The sequence below is a fragment of the Solanum dulcamara genome, chromosome 9 (assembly GCF_947179165.1).
Source record: "Solanum dulcamara chromosome 9, daSolDulc1.2, whole genome shotgun sequence".
NCBI lineage: Eukaryota > Viridiplantae > Streptophyta > Magnoliopsida > Solanales > Solanaceae > Solanum > Solanum dulcamara.
The window spans coordinates 3,328,993-3,343,939 of record NC_077245.1 but is presented as its reverse complement, the minus strand read 5'-3'; the positions used below and the strand labels follow the sequence as shown (position 1 = coordinate 3,343,939).

General features: G+C 29.0%; 1 protein-coding gene across 2 annotated transcripts; it reads right to left on the bottom strand.

The window, feature by feature from the left end:
• Positions 1-6,840: 6,840 nt before the first annotated feature.
• Positions 6,841-10,225, bottom strand: LOC129904499 (cytochrome P450 82A3-like). Of its 2 annotated transcripts, XM_055980066.1 has the most exons (3): positions 10,155-10,225; positions 8,347-9,372; positions 6,841-7,624 (listed from the first exon to the last, which is right to left on the bottom strand). In XM_055980066.1, the coding sequence occupies exons 2-3, from the start codon at positions 9,298-9,300 to the stop codon at positions 7,010-7,012; spliced, it is 1,569 nt and encodes a 522-aa protein (XP_055836041.1). In that variant the 5' UTR covers positions 9,301-9,372; positions 10,155-10,225; the 3' UTR covers positions 6,841-7,009. The 2 variants fall into 2 exon arrangements, with proteins under 2 accessions (XP_055836041.1, XP_055836040.1); XM_055980065.1 differs by lacking the exon at positions 10,155-10,225 and having other exon boundaries at positions 8,347-9,879.
• Between the last annotated feature and the right edge of the window lie 4,722 nt (positions 10,226-14,947).

The window sequence follows — 14,947 nt, the reverse complement described above, 5'->3', positions numbered from 1 at the left end:
AAGGAATAAGCCTCTATTTATAGAGTTATAAATCTTTTCCTATAAGAAAAAAGACTAGCCAAATATGGAGACATTGTGTTTTTTTTTTTAGAAAAAAAAAACCTAATTATACTAGGAAAGTCAGGGCAAACACCCAACACCACTAGCCATTTTTCAAGAATATAATCTATTTCCTTAGCATTCTCCTTCATTTCCTTCTCATATCCTCCTATATCGTCTAACCATCTTAGTGATGGTATATAATCAGCTACAACAATTACACGAAAAAACTTTTAAAAAGTTCTAATTGCTTTTCTACTCCTCTGTACATGTTCATTTCCGAAAAGCATCCTTACAATAATGGTCATGTTCAAGTTCCCAAACCATTCTTTCATTTCTATTTTCACAATATTTGGAGAAGAATTCATCATTTCATAAATTTGTTTTAGGTATGTTTTCATTTGGAATTGTCGAATGTGTCGATGCATTTGTACCCGGCGATTGGAGAGTAATTAGAGTAGGAATATTTTTTTTCATTTGTCGCCAATACGGGCCTTTAGAGGACATACCAAAAATAGCATAGTTGTCAAGTATTTAAACTTGAAAGAGTACAATATGAAGATTTTTATTTTTATTTTTTAATATATTAAAAATAATAAATAAAAATAAAAATTTATTTTTGAAATAGTAAAACAGTAAAAGTGAAAGTACTTATTCCTACTTATTAGTGTTAACTGACGCTACTTGATCATAAATCATAATTAATGATACTTAACGAGTTTTCCTCTTCATTATTTCTACTTTATATGCTACTCAACTACTTAATAATAGGTACTTAATTATATTTAACGCCACTTAATAACAGGTACTTGACCAGTCTTCTAATTAATCATGCTTTCTTCTTACCTAACGCTACTTAATAGTAGGTACTTGATCATACTTAACCCACTTAATAACAAGTACTTAACCAGTTTTCTAATTAATTTTGTTCTCCTCTTATATAACGCTACTTAACTGCATACGTATTTACGTTTCACTTATCTATTAGGCATAATAAATACATGTTTTTTAATTTGGGCTCAGTTGATAGGGATGTCAAATGGGCAGGTTGGGTTGAAATTGGAGATATTAAAATGGATTGAAATAAAAATTGGGTTGGGTCATGACCCGTCCAAATTTACTTTGGCTCGAATGGGTTGAGCTACAATGGGCTAAAAATCGGGTTGGATTATGTCTTACCCAATTTGAACCGTTTTATCTCAATAATTTTAATATATTGTAATTTATCGTTTATAACCACAATTTGAATTTCAACTCAAGAAAATAAAAAAATAAGTTACAAATGGATAGATAAATTCTAGAAGATATAAAATAGATATTAATTCATATTTTCAATATGGAAACATACTTACACCAGTGTAAATAAAAAGTCTTAAAACAGATTGAAATTGGAGATTTTGGGTTCAATTGAATATTCTTTTAAAATGTGTTAAATCTTGAATGAGTTAAGATTGACTCAATTCAAGTTATCTTGATCCCAACCCATAAAATTCTTTGCAGGTTACCTATATTTGGCTTCATTTTGACACTCTATCAGCTGATATCTATGCTCTCCAACTTATGGGTGTGCAGAAGCAAACATTTACACTTGTATAAAGTTGAATAAATAGACACACGTGTCACATAATATGTGTCATATACGGTATAATACAAATCAGTTCCAGTATATCTCACGCGAATTGTCATGTAGAACGCGTTTGTCTACTTGTTAATCTTTATGTAAGTTGAAGTTTCACTTATGCACACTCAAAGTTAGAGGACGTAGATGACAACTAAAACAAGTTAAAATGGCATGTTTTTATTCCCATCTCTTTTTCTCTCATTTATTTTATTATATAGAACGACATTAAATTATATACTCAATCAATATATTTTTTTCTTTTCCTTTTTGGACGAAATTAATGTTGTTTTAATTTTAAAATATTGTTATATAGATTAAAAAATAAAAAAAATATGATTTTAAAAAAAGTATAAAAAAGGGATAAAGGTTGATAATGTAAGGAATTAAGGATAGAATAGACACTTATGAGAGTCAATATCGAAAAAGGAAGGTGATTATTTCTCAAAGTTGAAGGGGGGCTTGATTTTTAAAGTAAAGTTCTGGGTGTAAATAATTTTCATCCGTCTTCTAATTAATCCTACTCTCCTCTTACCTAACGCTACTTAATTATAGGTACTTAATCATATTTAACGCCAACTTAATAACATGTACTTAACAAGTCTTCTAATAATTTATAAAGTGATGTCTTCTTCTCTTTTTCTTTTTACTTTTTTGAGTTCCTTATACATTTTCACTCTGTCCTTTACTCTCCTAAATCACATTTTATCCAACATTTTCAAGGAAAAGAGACGGATGCCAACTGAGAAAGTTTTGGCTTGAGTTGTTTTGGAGGAGATATGAACATATTTGGATGACTTTATTGTTAAACAAATATAAAAGTATTATAAAATAAACTAACTTAGCAAGATAGGAAGAAGAGAATAAGAGAAAAGAAGAGAATTCTTTCAATATCTGTATCTCTTAATATCACGACCTATAGGCTATTTATAGCCGGGGAAGGGGAGGGAGTTAAAATAACAAAACAAGTTGTAAGGAAAAGTAAGGGGACAACAAATGGGGGGTAGGAAAGAAAAATGGACAGCCACCACTTGTGTCCACTTGTATAACACTCCCCCTTGCATGTCCACGTGTAATGTGCCTCATTAAAAACTTTTACAAGAAACAATATTCATAGTTATTCTGAACACCCATTGATATTGTGCCTCGTTAAAACCTTACTATAAAAAATCCAGTGAAAAAAATCTAGTAAATGAAAAAGAGTACACACATTTAATAATACGCCTTGAGTGTTGCCTCATTAAAAATCTTACCAGAAAAATCCAATGGAACAAAACCTTGTTAAGGGAAAAAGAGTACAATGCGTATTTTACTCTCCCTGATGAAAACTTCATTTGATATAGCGAAGAAGACACATTCCAATTTTGTATCTCATTTTCTCAAAGATTGAAGTCGACAATGCCTTGGTAAACATATCTGTTAAACTGTCACTTGAACAAACTTGTTGGACATCTATTTCACCCTTCTTTTGAAGATCATGAGTAAAAAAGAATTTTGGTGAAATATGTTTTGTTCTATCTCCTTTGATGTATCCTCCCTTCAATTGAGTTATACATGCAACATTGTCTTCATACAATATTGTTGGAACGTCTCTTTTCAAAAAAAGATCACATATTTCTTGAATGTGTTGAGTTATTGATCTTAACCCAATGCATTCTCGACTTGCTTCATGGATGGCTATTATCTCTGCATGATTTAAGGAAGTGGCAACCATAGTTTGCTTTGTTGAACGCCATGATATAGTTGTACCACCACATGTAAATAAATAGTCTGTCTGCGATCGACCTTTATGGGGACCAGACAAATATTCCGCATCTGCGTAATCAATCAATTGTGATGCAGATTTATTTGAGTAAAACAATCACATATCAATGGTCCCTCGAAGGTATCTGAATATATGCTTAATTCCATTTCAGTGTCTTCCTATTGGAGAAGAACTAAATCTTGATAACAAGCTTATAGAGAAAGCTAAATCTGATCTAGAATTATTGGCAAGATACATTAATGCACCAATTGCACTAAGATATGGTATTTCAGCACCAATAAGCTCTTCATCATTTTCATGAGGACGAAACGAATCTATATTAATATCAAGAGATCTCACAACCATTGGGGTACTCAATGGATGTGCTTTATCCATATAAAACCTCTTTAAAATATTTTCAATATATATTGACTGATGTACAAATATCTCATTTGTAAAATATTTAATTTGTAGACCAAAATAAAATTTTGTCTTTTCGAGGTCTTTCATTTCAAACTCCTTTTTCAGACATTTTACTGCCTTTGAAAGTTTTTCCGGAGTTCCAATAATATTCAAATCATCAACATATACTGCTATTATGACAAATTCAAATACAGACCTTTTCATAAAGATACAAGGGCAAATTGGATCATTTTTATATCCTTATTTTAGCAAATATTCGCTAAGACAATTATACCACATGCGCCCTGATTATTTCAACCCGTATAAGAATTTCTGAAGCTTTATTGAGCAAGTTTCTTGAGAATCCTTGTATGCTTTAGGCACTTTGAATCCTTCAAAAATTTTCATAAAAATATCGTAGTTCAATGAGCCATATAAATAGGCAGTGACCACGTCTATTAGGTGCATTTCAAGCTTTTCATGAACTGCCAAATTCATTACATACCTGAAGGTAATTACATCCACCAAAGGGGAATATAGACACCCCTAGGTCTAGCTATCAATTGGAGGTGTTTAATCAATAATTCTGCTAGACCATTTTAAGTATGAACATGAGAGATCAATGCTCAATTTTTATTTCAACCGACATACAATAATCATTAAAGGATTGAGATATAAATTCATCAGCATTATCAAGACGAATTATCTTTATTGCATAATCTAGAAATTGTGCTCTTAACCTTATAATTTGAGCTAATAATCTCGCAAAAATCATGTTGCGAGTTGATAATAAGCACACATATGATCATATTGTAGATACATTTATCAAGATCATATAATATTTAAATGGTCCACATGAAAGGTGAATTGTCCCACATATATCACCCTGTAAACGTTCCAGAAACAAAGGGAATATAATCCCAACCTTAGTTGCTGATAGTTTAATAATCAGTTTTTCTTGGGAACAAGCAACAGAAGAAAATTTCTTAGATTGAAGAATTTTTTGATTCTTCAAAGTGTGTCCATGTGAATTCTCAATAATTCTGCACGTCATATTATAATTGGGATGGCCCAACTGGTCATGCCAAATGATAAAATCATTAGAATCAGTAAACCTTTTATTTATTATGGCATGTAATTCAACAGTACCAATATTTGTATGGTACAATCCAGAAGAAAGTGCAGGTAATTTTTTATGCACAATTTTCTTCTTCGTATTTATTGTAGTAATATAAAGGTATTCAACCTTTCCTTCATTCGCAGTCTCAATATGATAGTCATTTTGGCGAATAACCTTGAAACTTAACAAGTTTATTTGAGAGTTACTACAATACAATGCATTATCAATTAACAATATCATTCCTCCAAGTAGTAATAAGACCGCTCTTCCAGGGGCTTAAATTAATTTTGTACTACCGGATATTGTATTGACATTGACCTTTTTCATAATCAAATGACGGAAATATTTCTTTTCTTTTTCATATCGTATGAGTTGTGGCACTATCCAAAAGGCACATATCTCCATTACTTATCTTGGATCCAATTGAAGACTGAGAAATTTATTTATCTTCATAAAATAAAAATACATTATAAGAGATAAAATAAGTAACAATATTACTAGAAAAATATAAGTCCTTTTTTCTTCTCTTTTTTAAATAGATAAACGTAAAAATATGATAATCAAAAGTATATAAAAAGGACAACATATTGTAAATCATATAGTGAAATTAAACATCAATTGTAATCCCTAAAAAAGTCTCCAACCTCCAAATGAGTAATATCATTGATGTCATTACAATCGTTATCCTCCAAAGCTAGATTTGCTTCAATATTGTCATTATGCGAAGGTCTTGTCTGAACATTATTTTTAAACGCCAAGTATGACTCTATCCGAGCATTAGAAGAAGGCACCACCTCTATTTGTCTTTCTTTTGAAGAAATTTTGATAAAGCCTTACAGAATGCTCAAGCGTCCGATATTCATTTTTTCAGTAGCCTTTCATGCCACGACGATGCCAGTTACTTCTTGAAGGGCCACTTTGAAAACTCATATTGTTCTCCCTTTTATGTTGACCACTACCACGACGATTATTATATCGTCTTCTTCCATTGCCACGTTCACGCACATTATTGTGACCTTGATTTTTATTTTGTCTTCTTTCAGACTGGCCATGTGCTTCTACCACATTTGCTTTCAGTAACGGGGCAGTTCCACTGAGACGGGCTTCATATTTTTTATTAAAAGAGCATTATGTTGCTTAGCCACCATAAGGCATGAGATCAATTCAGAGTATTTCTGAAAACCTTTTTCACGGTATTGCTGTTGTAATATCACATTAGAGGCATGAAAAGTAGTTAGTGTCTTCTCTAACATGTCCTTATCATTTATAGTTTTTCCACATAATTTTAATTGGGAAGTTATTCTAAATACAGCAGAATTATACTCAATTATAGTTTTAAAATCTTGAAACCGTAAGTGCATCCACTCATAACGAGACCTTGGCAATACCGTTGTCCTGAGGTGGTCATACCACCCTTTTAAATCTTTCCACAATTCAAGTGGATCTTTTACTATCAAGTATTCAATCCTTCAGGCTTTCATCTAGATGATGACGAAGAAAAATATAGCCTTCGCTTTATTCTGACTTGATGTTTTATTTCCTTCGATTATAGTATCACCAAGACCCTTAGTGGTAAGGTGGATTTCAGCATTAAGTACCCATAAAAATAAGTTTGACATGATGAAAATTAATTTAAAAATAACAAAGACAACTAAAATTAAATTTCTTCAGTAGATATACCTGATATAGAAGTTAATTTTTTGAAAAATAAAATTAGAGTTTCATGCTGATAACATATTATAAAATAAACTAACTTAGCAAAATAGAAAAAAGGGAGTAAGCGAAAAGGAGAGAATTCTTTTAATATCTGTATCTCTTAATATCACGACCTATAGGCTATTTATAGCCGGGGAAAGGAAGGGAGTTAAAATAACAAAATAAGTTATAGGAAAAAGTAAGAAAACAACAAATGATGGGTAGAAAAGAAAAATGGACAGCCACCACTTGTGTCCACTTGTATAACAAAAAAGTATTTTGATGAATAACTTTCATGACTTGAATCATTCAATAAATTACAAGTGTGCACTTCAATTATTGTAAAATGACATTTTCTTTTATTTAGAGTTTACTAATATGGGGTTTATATTTAGTAGTACAAATCTAGGGATAATCTTGGAGCAACAAGAACCTCGAGTGGTGTAGCTTTCGTCGCAAAACTCGCAGTCATGTCAATTGGTTCATCAGATGGCCTTGTAATTTTAAATGAATGTAGCAGGTTAGCTAAAGTTAAGTGCAATAACACAAGTGTTGAGGAAATTCCAGGGCAAATCCTTCTTCCGGCACCAAATGGAATCAATTCAAAATGATTTCCTTTAACATCTAAATCTTTATGAGTTGTCAAGAACCTCTCTGGCTTGAATAAATCAGGTTCTGACCAAATGATCGAATCCCGTTGAATCTTCCACAAGTTGAATAGTACTCGAGTACCTTTTGGGATATTATAGCCACCAATGGTGCAATCTTCCAAGGATTCATGAGGGGCTAAGAGTGGTCCAGGTGGATATAAACGTAACGATTCTTTAGTAATGGCTTGAAGAAAGACCAAGTTATTTATATGTGACTCGTCAACAAGTGTATTTCTTCCAACTTGAATGTCCAGTTCTTCTTGGGCCTTTTCCATTACTTGAGGGTTGTTGAGTAACAAAGACAGAGTCCATGTTAGTGATACAACTATGGTGTCAGATCCTCCTGCTAACATAGACTTCCAAAATAGGAAAACCGAAAAGAGAGAAAAGGAGAAAAAAATTAATAAATTATATAATGACCTGTATAAATGAAAGAGTAAGCTTTAGATATAGTATATAATATATGTAAAATAAAAAGGAAAAGATAGAAGTACTAAATCTTAATGTAACATATTATTACCAAAAGCATATACATATTATAAACTTATCAGTTACCACTCAGGAGTCAGGACGATATTACTTGGATATAGTCGGATTAAAAAGGTCACTTACTTTAATTTGTTCTAAGTTATGCGTTTTCTTTTTAATTTATTAGAGAGAAAAAGAAAAAGACCCTTCTTAAGTTTGGAAATAATAGGCATTTGGTTATAGATTCTAAATATTTTTTGTTTTATTTGAAATTTATGAAGATAGAGTTAAAGAATGAGTTGTGTTAGTAATATCTGTAGCAAATAAGAGAAGAAATCACTTTATTTGAAATTTATAAAGATAAAATTGAAAATAGAGTTGGAGCACTTTTCCAAATTTTTCTATCCAAGTCTAAATTGGATTTGAAAATTTTATAACGGAACATTTATTTCGAAATAAAGTAAAAAAGTATTCTAAAAAATATATAAATAATTTCTATATTCAAACGGTTAACTCAAAATCATCATTTTACCGGTACTAATTGACAAATTTTTATAACCACACAAATAAAATGCAAAGTAGAAGGAGTGGATTAAAAAATTAGACTTACCAAGCATGTAGATTTGATAATGGTGTCAGCATCAAAAGCAGCAAGATCTTCATCCATAGCATCTTCAAAAAGGGACAACATTATATCCATAAAATCTTTCTCATCCTCACATTTCTTTTCTCCACAACTTGTCTTTTTCTTATGTTCCACTAGCCATTTTTCAAGAATATAATCTATTTCCTTGGCATTCTCCTTCATTTCCTTCTCATATCCTCCTATATCTAAGCATCTTAGTGATGGTATATAATCAGCTACAACAAATGCACCAAGTAACTTGAAAAAGTTTGTCATTGCTTTTCTTGCTCTCTTTCCATCTTGTACCTCAAGTTCTTTTCCGAAAAGCATTCGTACAATAATGGTCATAGTCAAGTTCTCAAACCACTCTTTCATTTCTATTTTGACGAAATTTGAAGAATCGTTCATCTTTTCCTTCGACCACTTTTCGTACGTTGTTTTGATAGTTGTTTTCACTTGGAATTCTCGAATGTGTCTAAACATTTGTACGCGATGATTGGAGAGTAATTCGAGTACGACTATTTTTTTCAGTTCTCGCCAATACGGTCCGTATGGGCCAAGCCCAAAAACAGCATAGTTGTAGGCCAACAGCTCTACTGCCAACGACTTAGGTCGGCTCGCCAAGGCCTTGTCGTTAGTGGTTAAGCAATCTTGGGCTATCTTACTATCGTTCACCACCAAAACTTGATGGACTCCAAATTTTACTGTGAAAATTGGCCCATATTTGTCTGCCATGAGCCCAAAAGTTTTGTGAGGCTGATTAGATCCACTGAAGAGGTGAAGATGGCCAATGACAGGCCACGCACCAGCAACTTTTGGGGGCGTTCTGTTGTTAACATTGCCTTTTTTATTACTGAAAATCCCCTCCAAAAGCATGTAAATGAAGTAGAGAAAAATAATAACTGTAGTAGCATAAGTAATGGCAAGAAAGAAATCCATTTGGAAAAATGCTTTGCTGGTTTTTCCTCAATTGACCACCTTTGCTAGTTTTCCTCAATTTGTGTGTTGCTTCTGTAGTATTTCACCATTGCCAGTAGTCAAGTCAAAGAGAAGACGAAGCAATTCACGTAAGGGTAAAATAGGAAATAATAATGTGTTTTTTTAATGTGTTAAATCTATGTAATTAATCCCACGCTACTCTAACCAGTCTTCTATTTAATCCTGCTCTTACCTAACGCTACTTAATAATACTTGAAGCAATTTTCCTCTTCATCTTTCTTATTCCTACTTTATGCCACTTAACTCTAATTAATCCTTCTTTCCTATTACATAATCATATATAGGCAAAAACTAAACACCACCCGAAAATAGGAGCAGTCCGTTCAAAAACTTGATAAAATCATGTTTAAGCGCAAATTATTGAGCGCGCAAGCACCTCACATCCCATCTCTTATTCTAACAACATGAATTTTTCAAAACCCTTCCTAGCTATGTTCCAATTCAATCTTTTAATTTTCTCTGACGATAATTCAATCTCACCTTCTTTGTATGTCAAACCAAATTTTGAGATGAACAACCATGGAGAATAGTCGAGGTAACAATTATTCAATCCAATACTTGGAAACGAACGATTCATTTATCAGATGATCCCTCAACTAATAATAAATTACTTCTTGATTTTGATTTTTTGTTCAATAAAGAAAATAACTTTCTAATAGAATAATTAATAGTTGAGTTACCTTTGATCATACGGAAAATCAACTAGAAAAATAAATAAACAAAAGTAACGACGGACCGAAATATTTAATAATTAACTAAAGTCATAAGAAAATGAGTGAGAAAGAAAATGTTACCAAACAAACACTAGGTAAAGAAGCCAGATCGCAGCTTTGAAAGAAGAGGACCTACAACCAGATTACGAAAATTGTATGTCTATATATATAAATGAATTATGTATTTTGAGAAGAAGTTTTATCAAAGAGATAAGGCATGTGAGGTTAATTAACTGTCACATGGCAAACATTCTACTAATGAATTACTACTAATGAATTAATTATGTCTAGGCCAAAAAAATAAACTAAATAACTAGTCCAAAATGAAAATGCTACGACAAAGTTTACTGACTTATTAAATTAAGACATTAAAAAAAACTTTGTAATTTTTCTTTTTCTTTTAAAAATGAAACCAAATTTAATACCTAATATGAAACTCTTTTTCTTCAATATCGTGCAATATGCAAATCCTTGCTATTTTTTTAATATATTTTTTCAAGAATTTTTTTTGATAAGTAACTAAACATAAAAGATATCAAAAAATTACAGGGTTATTTTTTTTAATATTTAAAAATATGTCGGATTATTTATTCCTTCACCAATCATCATAGTGTGTTTTGTCTCTTGAGTAGATCAGTTTCGCTTTCTCTTGTTGGTAAACATATCTATTATGATATTATTGTCATGACGTTCCAATGGGGATGGACATCATATGATATATATCGAATTATCATATCAAATCAAAATTTTTGATATTATGATTTTGGTATTATGATATTTGATATGGTATATGATATATTTTTTAATTTTTCTGGTATTCAAAATGATATTTGGTATTTAGAATTAATATATCAAAATACCGAATATCATACTAAAGTAATAGTTATATAAATAATATATATATATATATATATATATATATATATATATATATATATATATATATATTATTAAAATACTAACATATATGCAACCTCATATTAGTATAAACTATATGTTTAGAAATTGAAACTTTGACTACTCTATTTTGTTGAAATGTATATTGAATAGAATTGATTAAGAAAATGAGTTGTTTGTACTTTCTTTTAAATATATATATTTCTACATGTATAATGTGTTAGTATGATACAATTGAGATCTTTTTTTGAATTATCGAAGTCTTAATACTCTATTATACGAGTATATATTAGCTAAAATTAAATAAACTATAGTTACTGATTTACTACCACACCAAAACCAAACTTTAAAACATTGAATCATACTGAATTAAATTGGTCTAATAATGAAATAAAATATTTTAAAAAAATTAAATAACAAAATTACCGTATCAAAATTTCAAATAGCATACCATATCCTACCATGTCATCCCTACGAGTTCCAATAGTGTGTGTGTGAATTTTTTGGCCAAAAGCAAGGAATTGGTTGCAATTTTTCTTGTTCTTATTTCTAGTTGTCGGACGTGATTGGTTATTATTCACTACTAGTTTCCAAATAAGTATATTGAATCATTCAATGTTTACGAAAAAATCAACATTTTTTTTTGACACGCATGAAAATTTTGACTGATCAATAATACTTCATCGATTTCATATTAATTGAATTTATCAGGTAATGCATATATATTAAAAAAAATATTTAAAATCATAATTTGAATCATACTTTCTAATATTGCATTTTGTAAAATCATAATATAACTAAAAAAGTAGTGTGATTTATCTCCTAAAAAATATAAAACTTCAATAAATGAAAAGGCAAATATGAAAATAATTTAATCATCCATCTTGAACTTTGAATAATTTAATTATTTAAAATAATAAAAATATCTCAAAAATTCAATTAATATGAAATAGAGAAAGTATTTACTAAACATTCTCTCTCGACGCCGAGAATTCTTTATGTGTCCAGATCGATTAGAGGTTCGGCTTCCTTCTCCCCCACCTTTTAGCCTTCTGGACCCCTGGATTTGATTATCAAAATATCTTGAACAATTATTATATGCAAAGGCCAACTTATCGAAGAGATTTGATTTATAAAGAACAGATTTTGTGTGGATTTCCAGAAAAGCTTCAAAATAACAAAATAGCTTCTTCTTTCTTTTTTTTTTTTTTTAAAAATACAATATAAATTTCATTTTCTAGCACATGACAATATGATATACAAGATGAGAGAACCGTCAGGATATAGTTGGAAATCTCAGTTAATCGAATTTGGTGTAATTACATTATCTGAAATATCTGATTGATTATGTAATTACTTGATCAATAGGTAATTGGGTGTAGTTAACAGGAGTAATTACACTCTACAATTAAGAGGGGGGAAATTTGTAAATTGGTGTAATTACATGATGTAATTACAAATTGATTACTTTTTAATTTCTTTATTTTATTTTTATTTTTTTCATTTTCATTTATTTTTTATTAAAATTTTTAAAATTTTTATTATTTTAATATTTTCTAAAAATTTTATTATTATTATTTAAATTTCATTTTCTTGTCATTGTCAACCTTTACTTCATGTGATTTCATGCAAATTTTTGTATTAATTTTTTTATTATATGTTTGTTATTTTCATTAACATAATTTCGCTAGTATTCGAATTTTTAAATTAAAGTAGAAGTCATTGTTGAATAAAGTTGTAGATTTACATTTTTCTTTTCTTTTAAATCATATTTATGTACGTTATGTTGAACTTTGACATAAGAGTAGTATTGTGTTTAAAATTTTATTTTGAATTTAAAATTTATGTTATATTTTCAGCTTCATTTATTTTAATAGTATTGACTTAATATTTCACATTGCAAGCCATTTATTTTTTAGTTAGATTTGTTAGATAATCTTTTTGTCAAATGTTTTGATAATTTTATGACATTATATTTATAATGTTAATGTTTTTTGTCAAACATGCATTTCATGATGTTGAAAGAAATGTTGTATTTTTAGTTTCTATGATTAATTAATTAAAATATACAAATTTTTTAAAAAATATAAATCAATTTTTTATAATATTAGTAAGAACTTATGTTTATTAATTAATATATTTTCAAAATACAATATATATCTAAAATGTTTAATTTAATATTATTTATAAAGGCTCTTGTTTGTCTAATATAAATTTTAAGTTTAGATAATTAATTTTTATTTTTAAAATTTAACACAATCTTGTAATTACATTTGTGCAACCAAATAGTCTAATTATAATGACACTGTAATTACATAGTAACAAACAAACACGTCATTATAATTACTAAGTTATGCTGATAATTACTATCCTAATAATTACATCAATTTTAATTACCCGATGGCTTTCCAAACAAACCCTCAAAGAAATTGAAAGCGTGCACTTAAATAATATAATGTGCATTGAAGTTTGACATCTATGGATTTAAAGCTTATATAAAAAGGATAAAAAATAAAATTGAAAGTTGAAACTAATATACTCATTAATAAACAAAGAAAATTGGCATAATTTATGAACTAATCGATGTTAAATAATCTCAAACAAATAACCAAAAATATACTATAACACTTATACTTATAATAATTATTTATATAAATTATATAGTACATAATAGTCTATCTATATTATAGTAGAAGTATGAAGTAGTTTTAAAAATGTTAATTGAACTTTTTGTCCTTTGTAAAAAAAGTTACTACCTACGTCCCATATTAGATGGACACTTTCTATTTAAATGGTGATTAAGAAATCATTAATGGATTGATTACTTTTACTATTTTTCCCTTTATTCACATCGATGTAATATAAATAGAGTATAAAAATAACTAGTATTGAAAATTATTCATATTCAAAAGGTCATATTGATTGTAGGGGTAAAATGAGAAAAAAATAATTAATTCTACCTTGATTTAATAAGTGATCAAATAATATAAGACAAATATTTTTAGTAAGATGTCTATCTAATATTGGATGAAGGGAGTATAAGATAAAATTGTTATTTATTATTTTTGTTTAATATTTTTAATAATAAATTTTCACATCATAAAAAAGGGAAAAAATTCAAAGTCAAGAAATGGCCTATCAAGTTGCCTGCTGATGTGCAGCCCTTGGAATTCTCCAAAATTTAGGCAAGGAGCAATTAATGTGAGGTATATTATTTGGAAATTGGCCAAGAATTTGGCAAGGAGCAATTAATAACAAAGAAAATATCTAATCAAAAAAAAATATTTATGGAAAAATATGAATTTTGTAGGTAACATAGTGAAAATATTTCGTGGGGAAATATTTATGAAAATAAAATGAATTTTATAGGTATGTTTGATAGAAGAAACGTGAGGTTAGTGGGGGAAAAACCTCCTAATATGAACCAACTACCATGACACATTACAATTGTTTTTTCATCAATAGAGAAAACATAAATTTGTCTTAAATTAGAGCATGACGTAACAAATTACCAACGAGTTTTGCTTAAAAGAATTTTAAAAATTATTCCTTTTTATGTTACTTTTTAATAGTAACATAAAAATAAATTTGTCTTAAATTAGGCTGAGGTTTTTTTATTTGATCAAATATGATTTATGTTAATTGAGTTCTACAAGTAATAGTGACCTGCAGAAGAAAAATGAAACCAAAAATGACAATTGAGTTTGTCGACAGTTTGACATTTCATCTTTTAGTTTGACAATGTTTCTTAACAAGATTGTACAAGAATGTAAACATACATTGCAATAATTAATATTTTCGTTGACCCTATTTTATTAGCATCGTTTGACGGGAAATGAAGATTAACAATAAAAAAAGACTTTTTAACTATAAATTATTTTATTAAGAATAAAAGAAGAATTTAAATATTAAGTTATTTATAAAAATATGATATTATTTTTAATTTTTTTTCATAAATAAATATAGCTTGAACCATA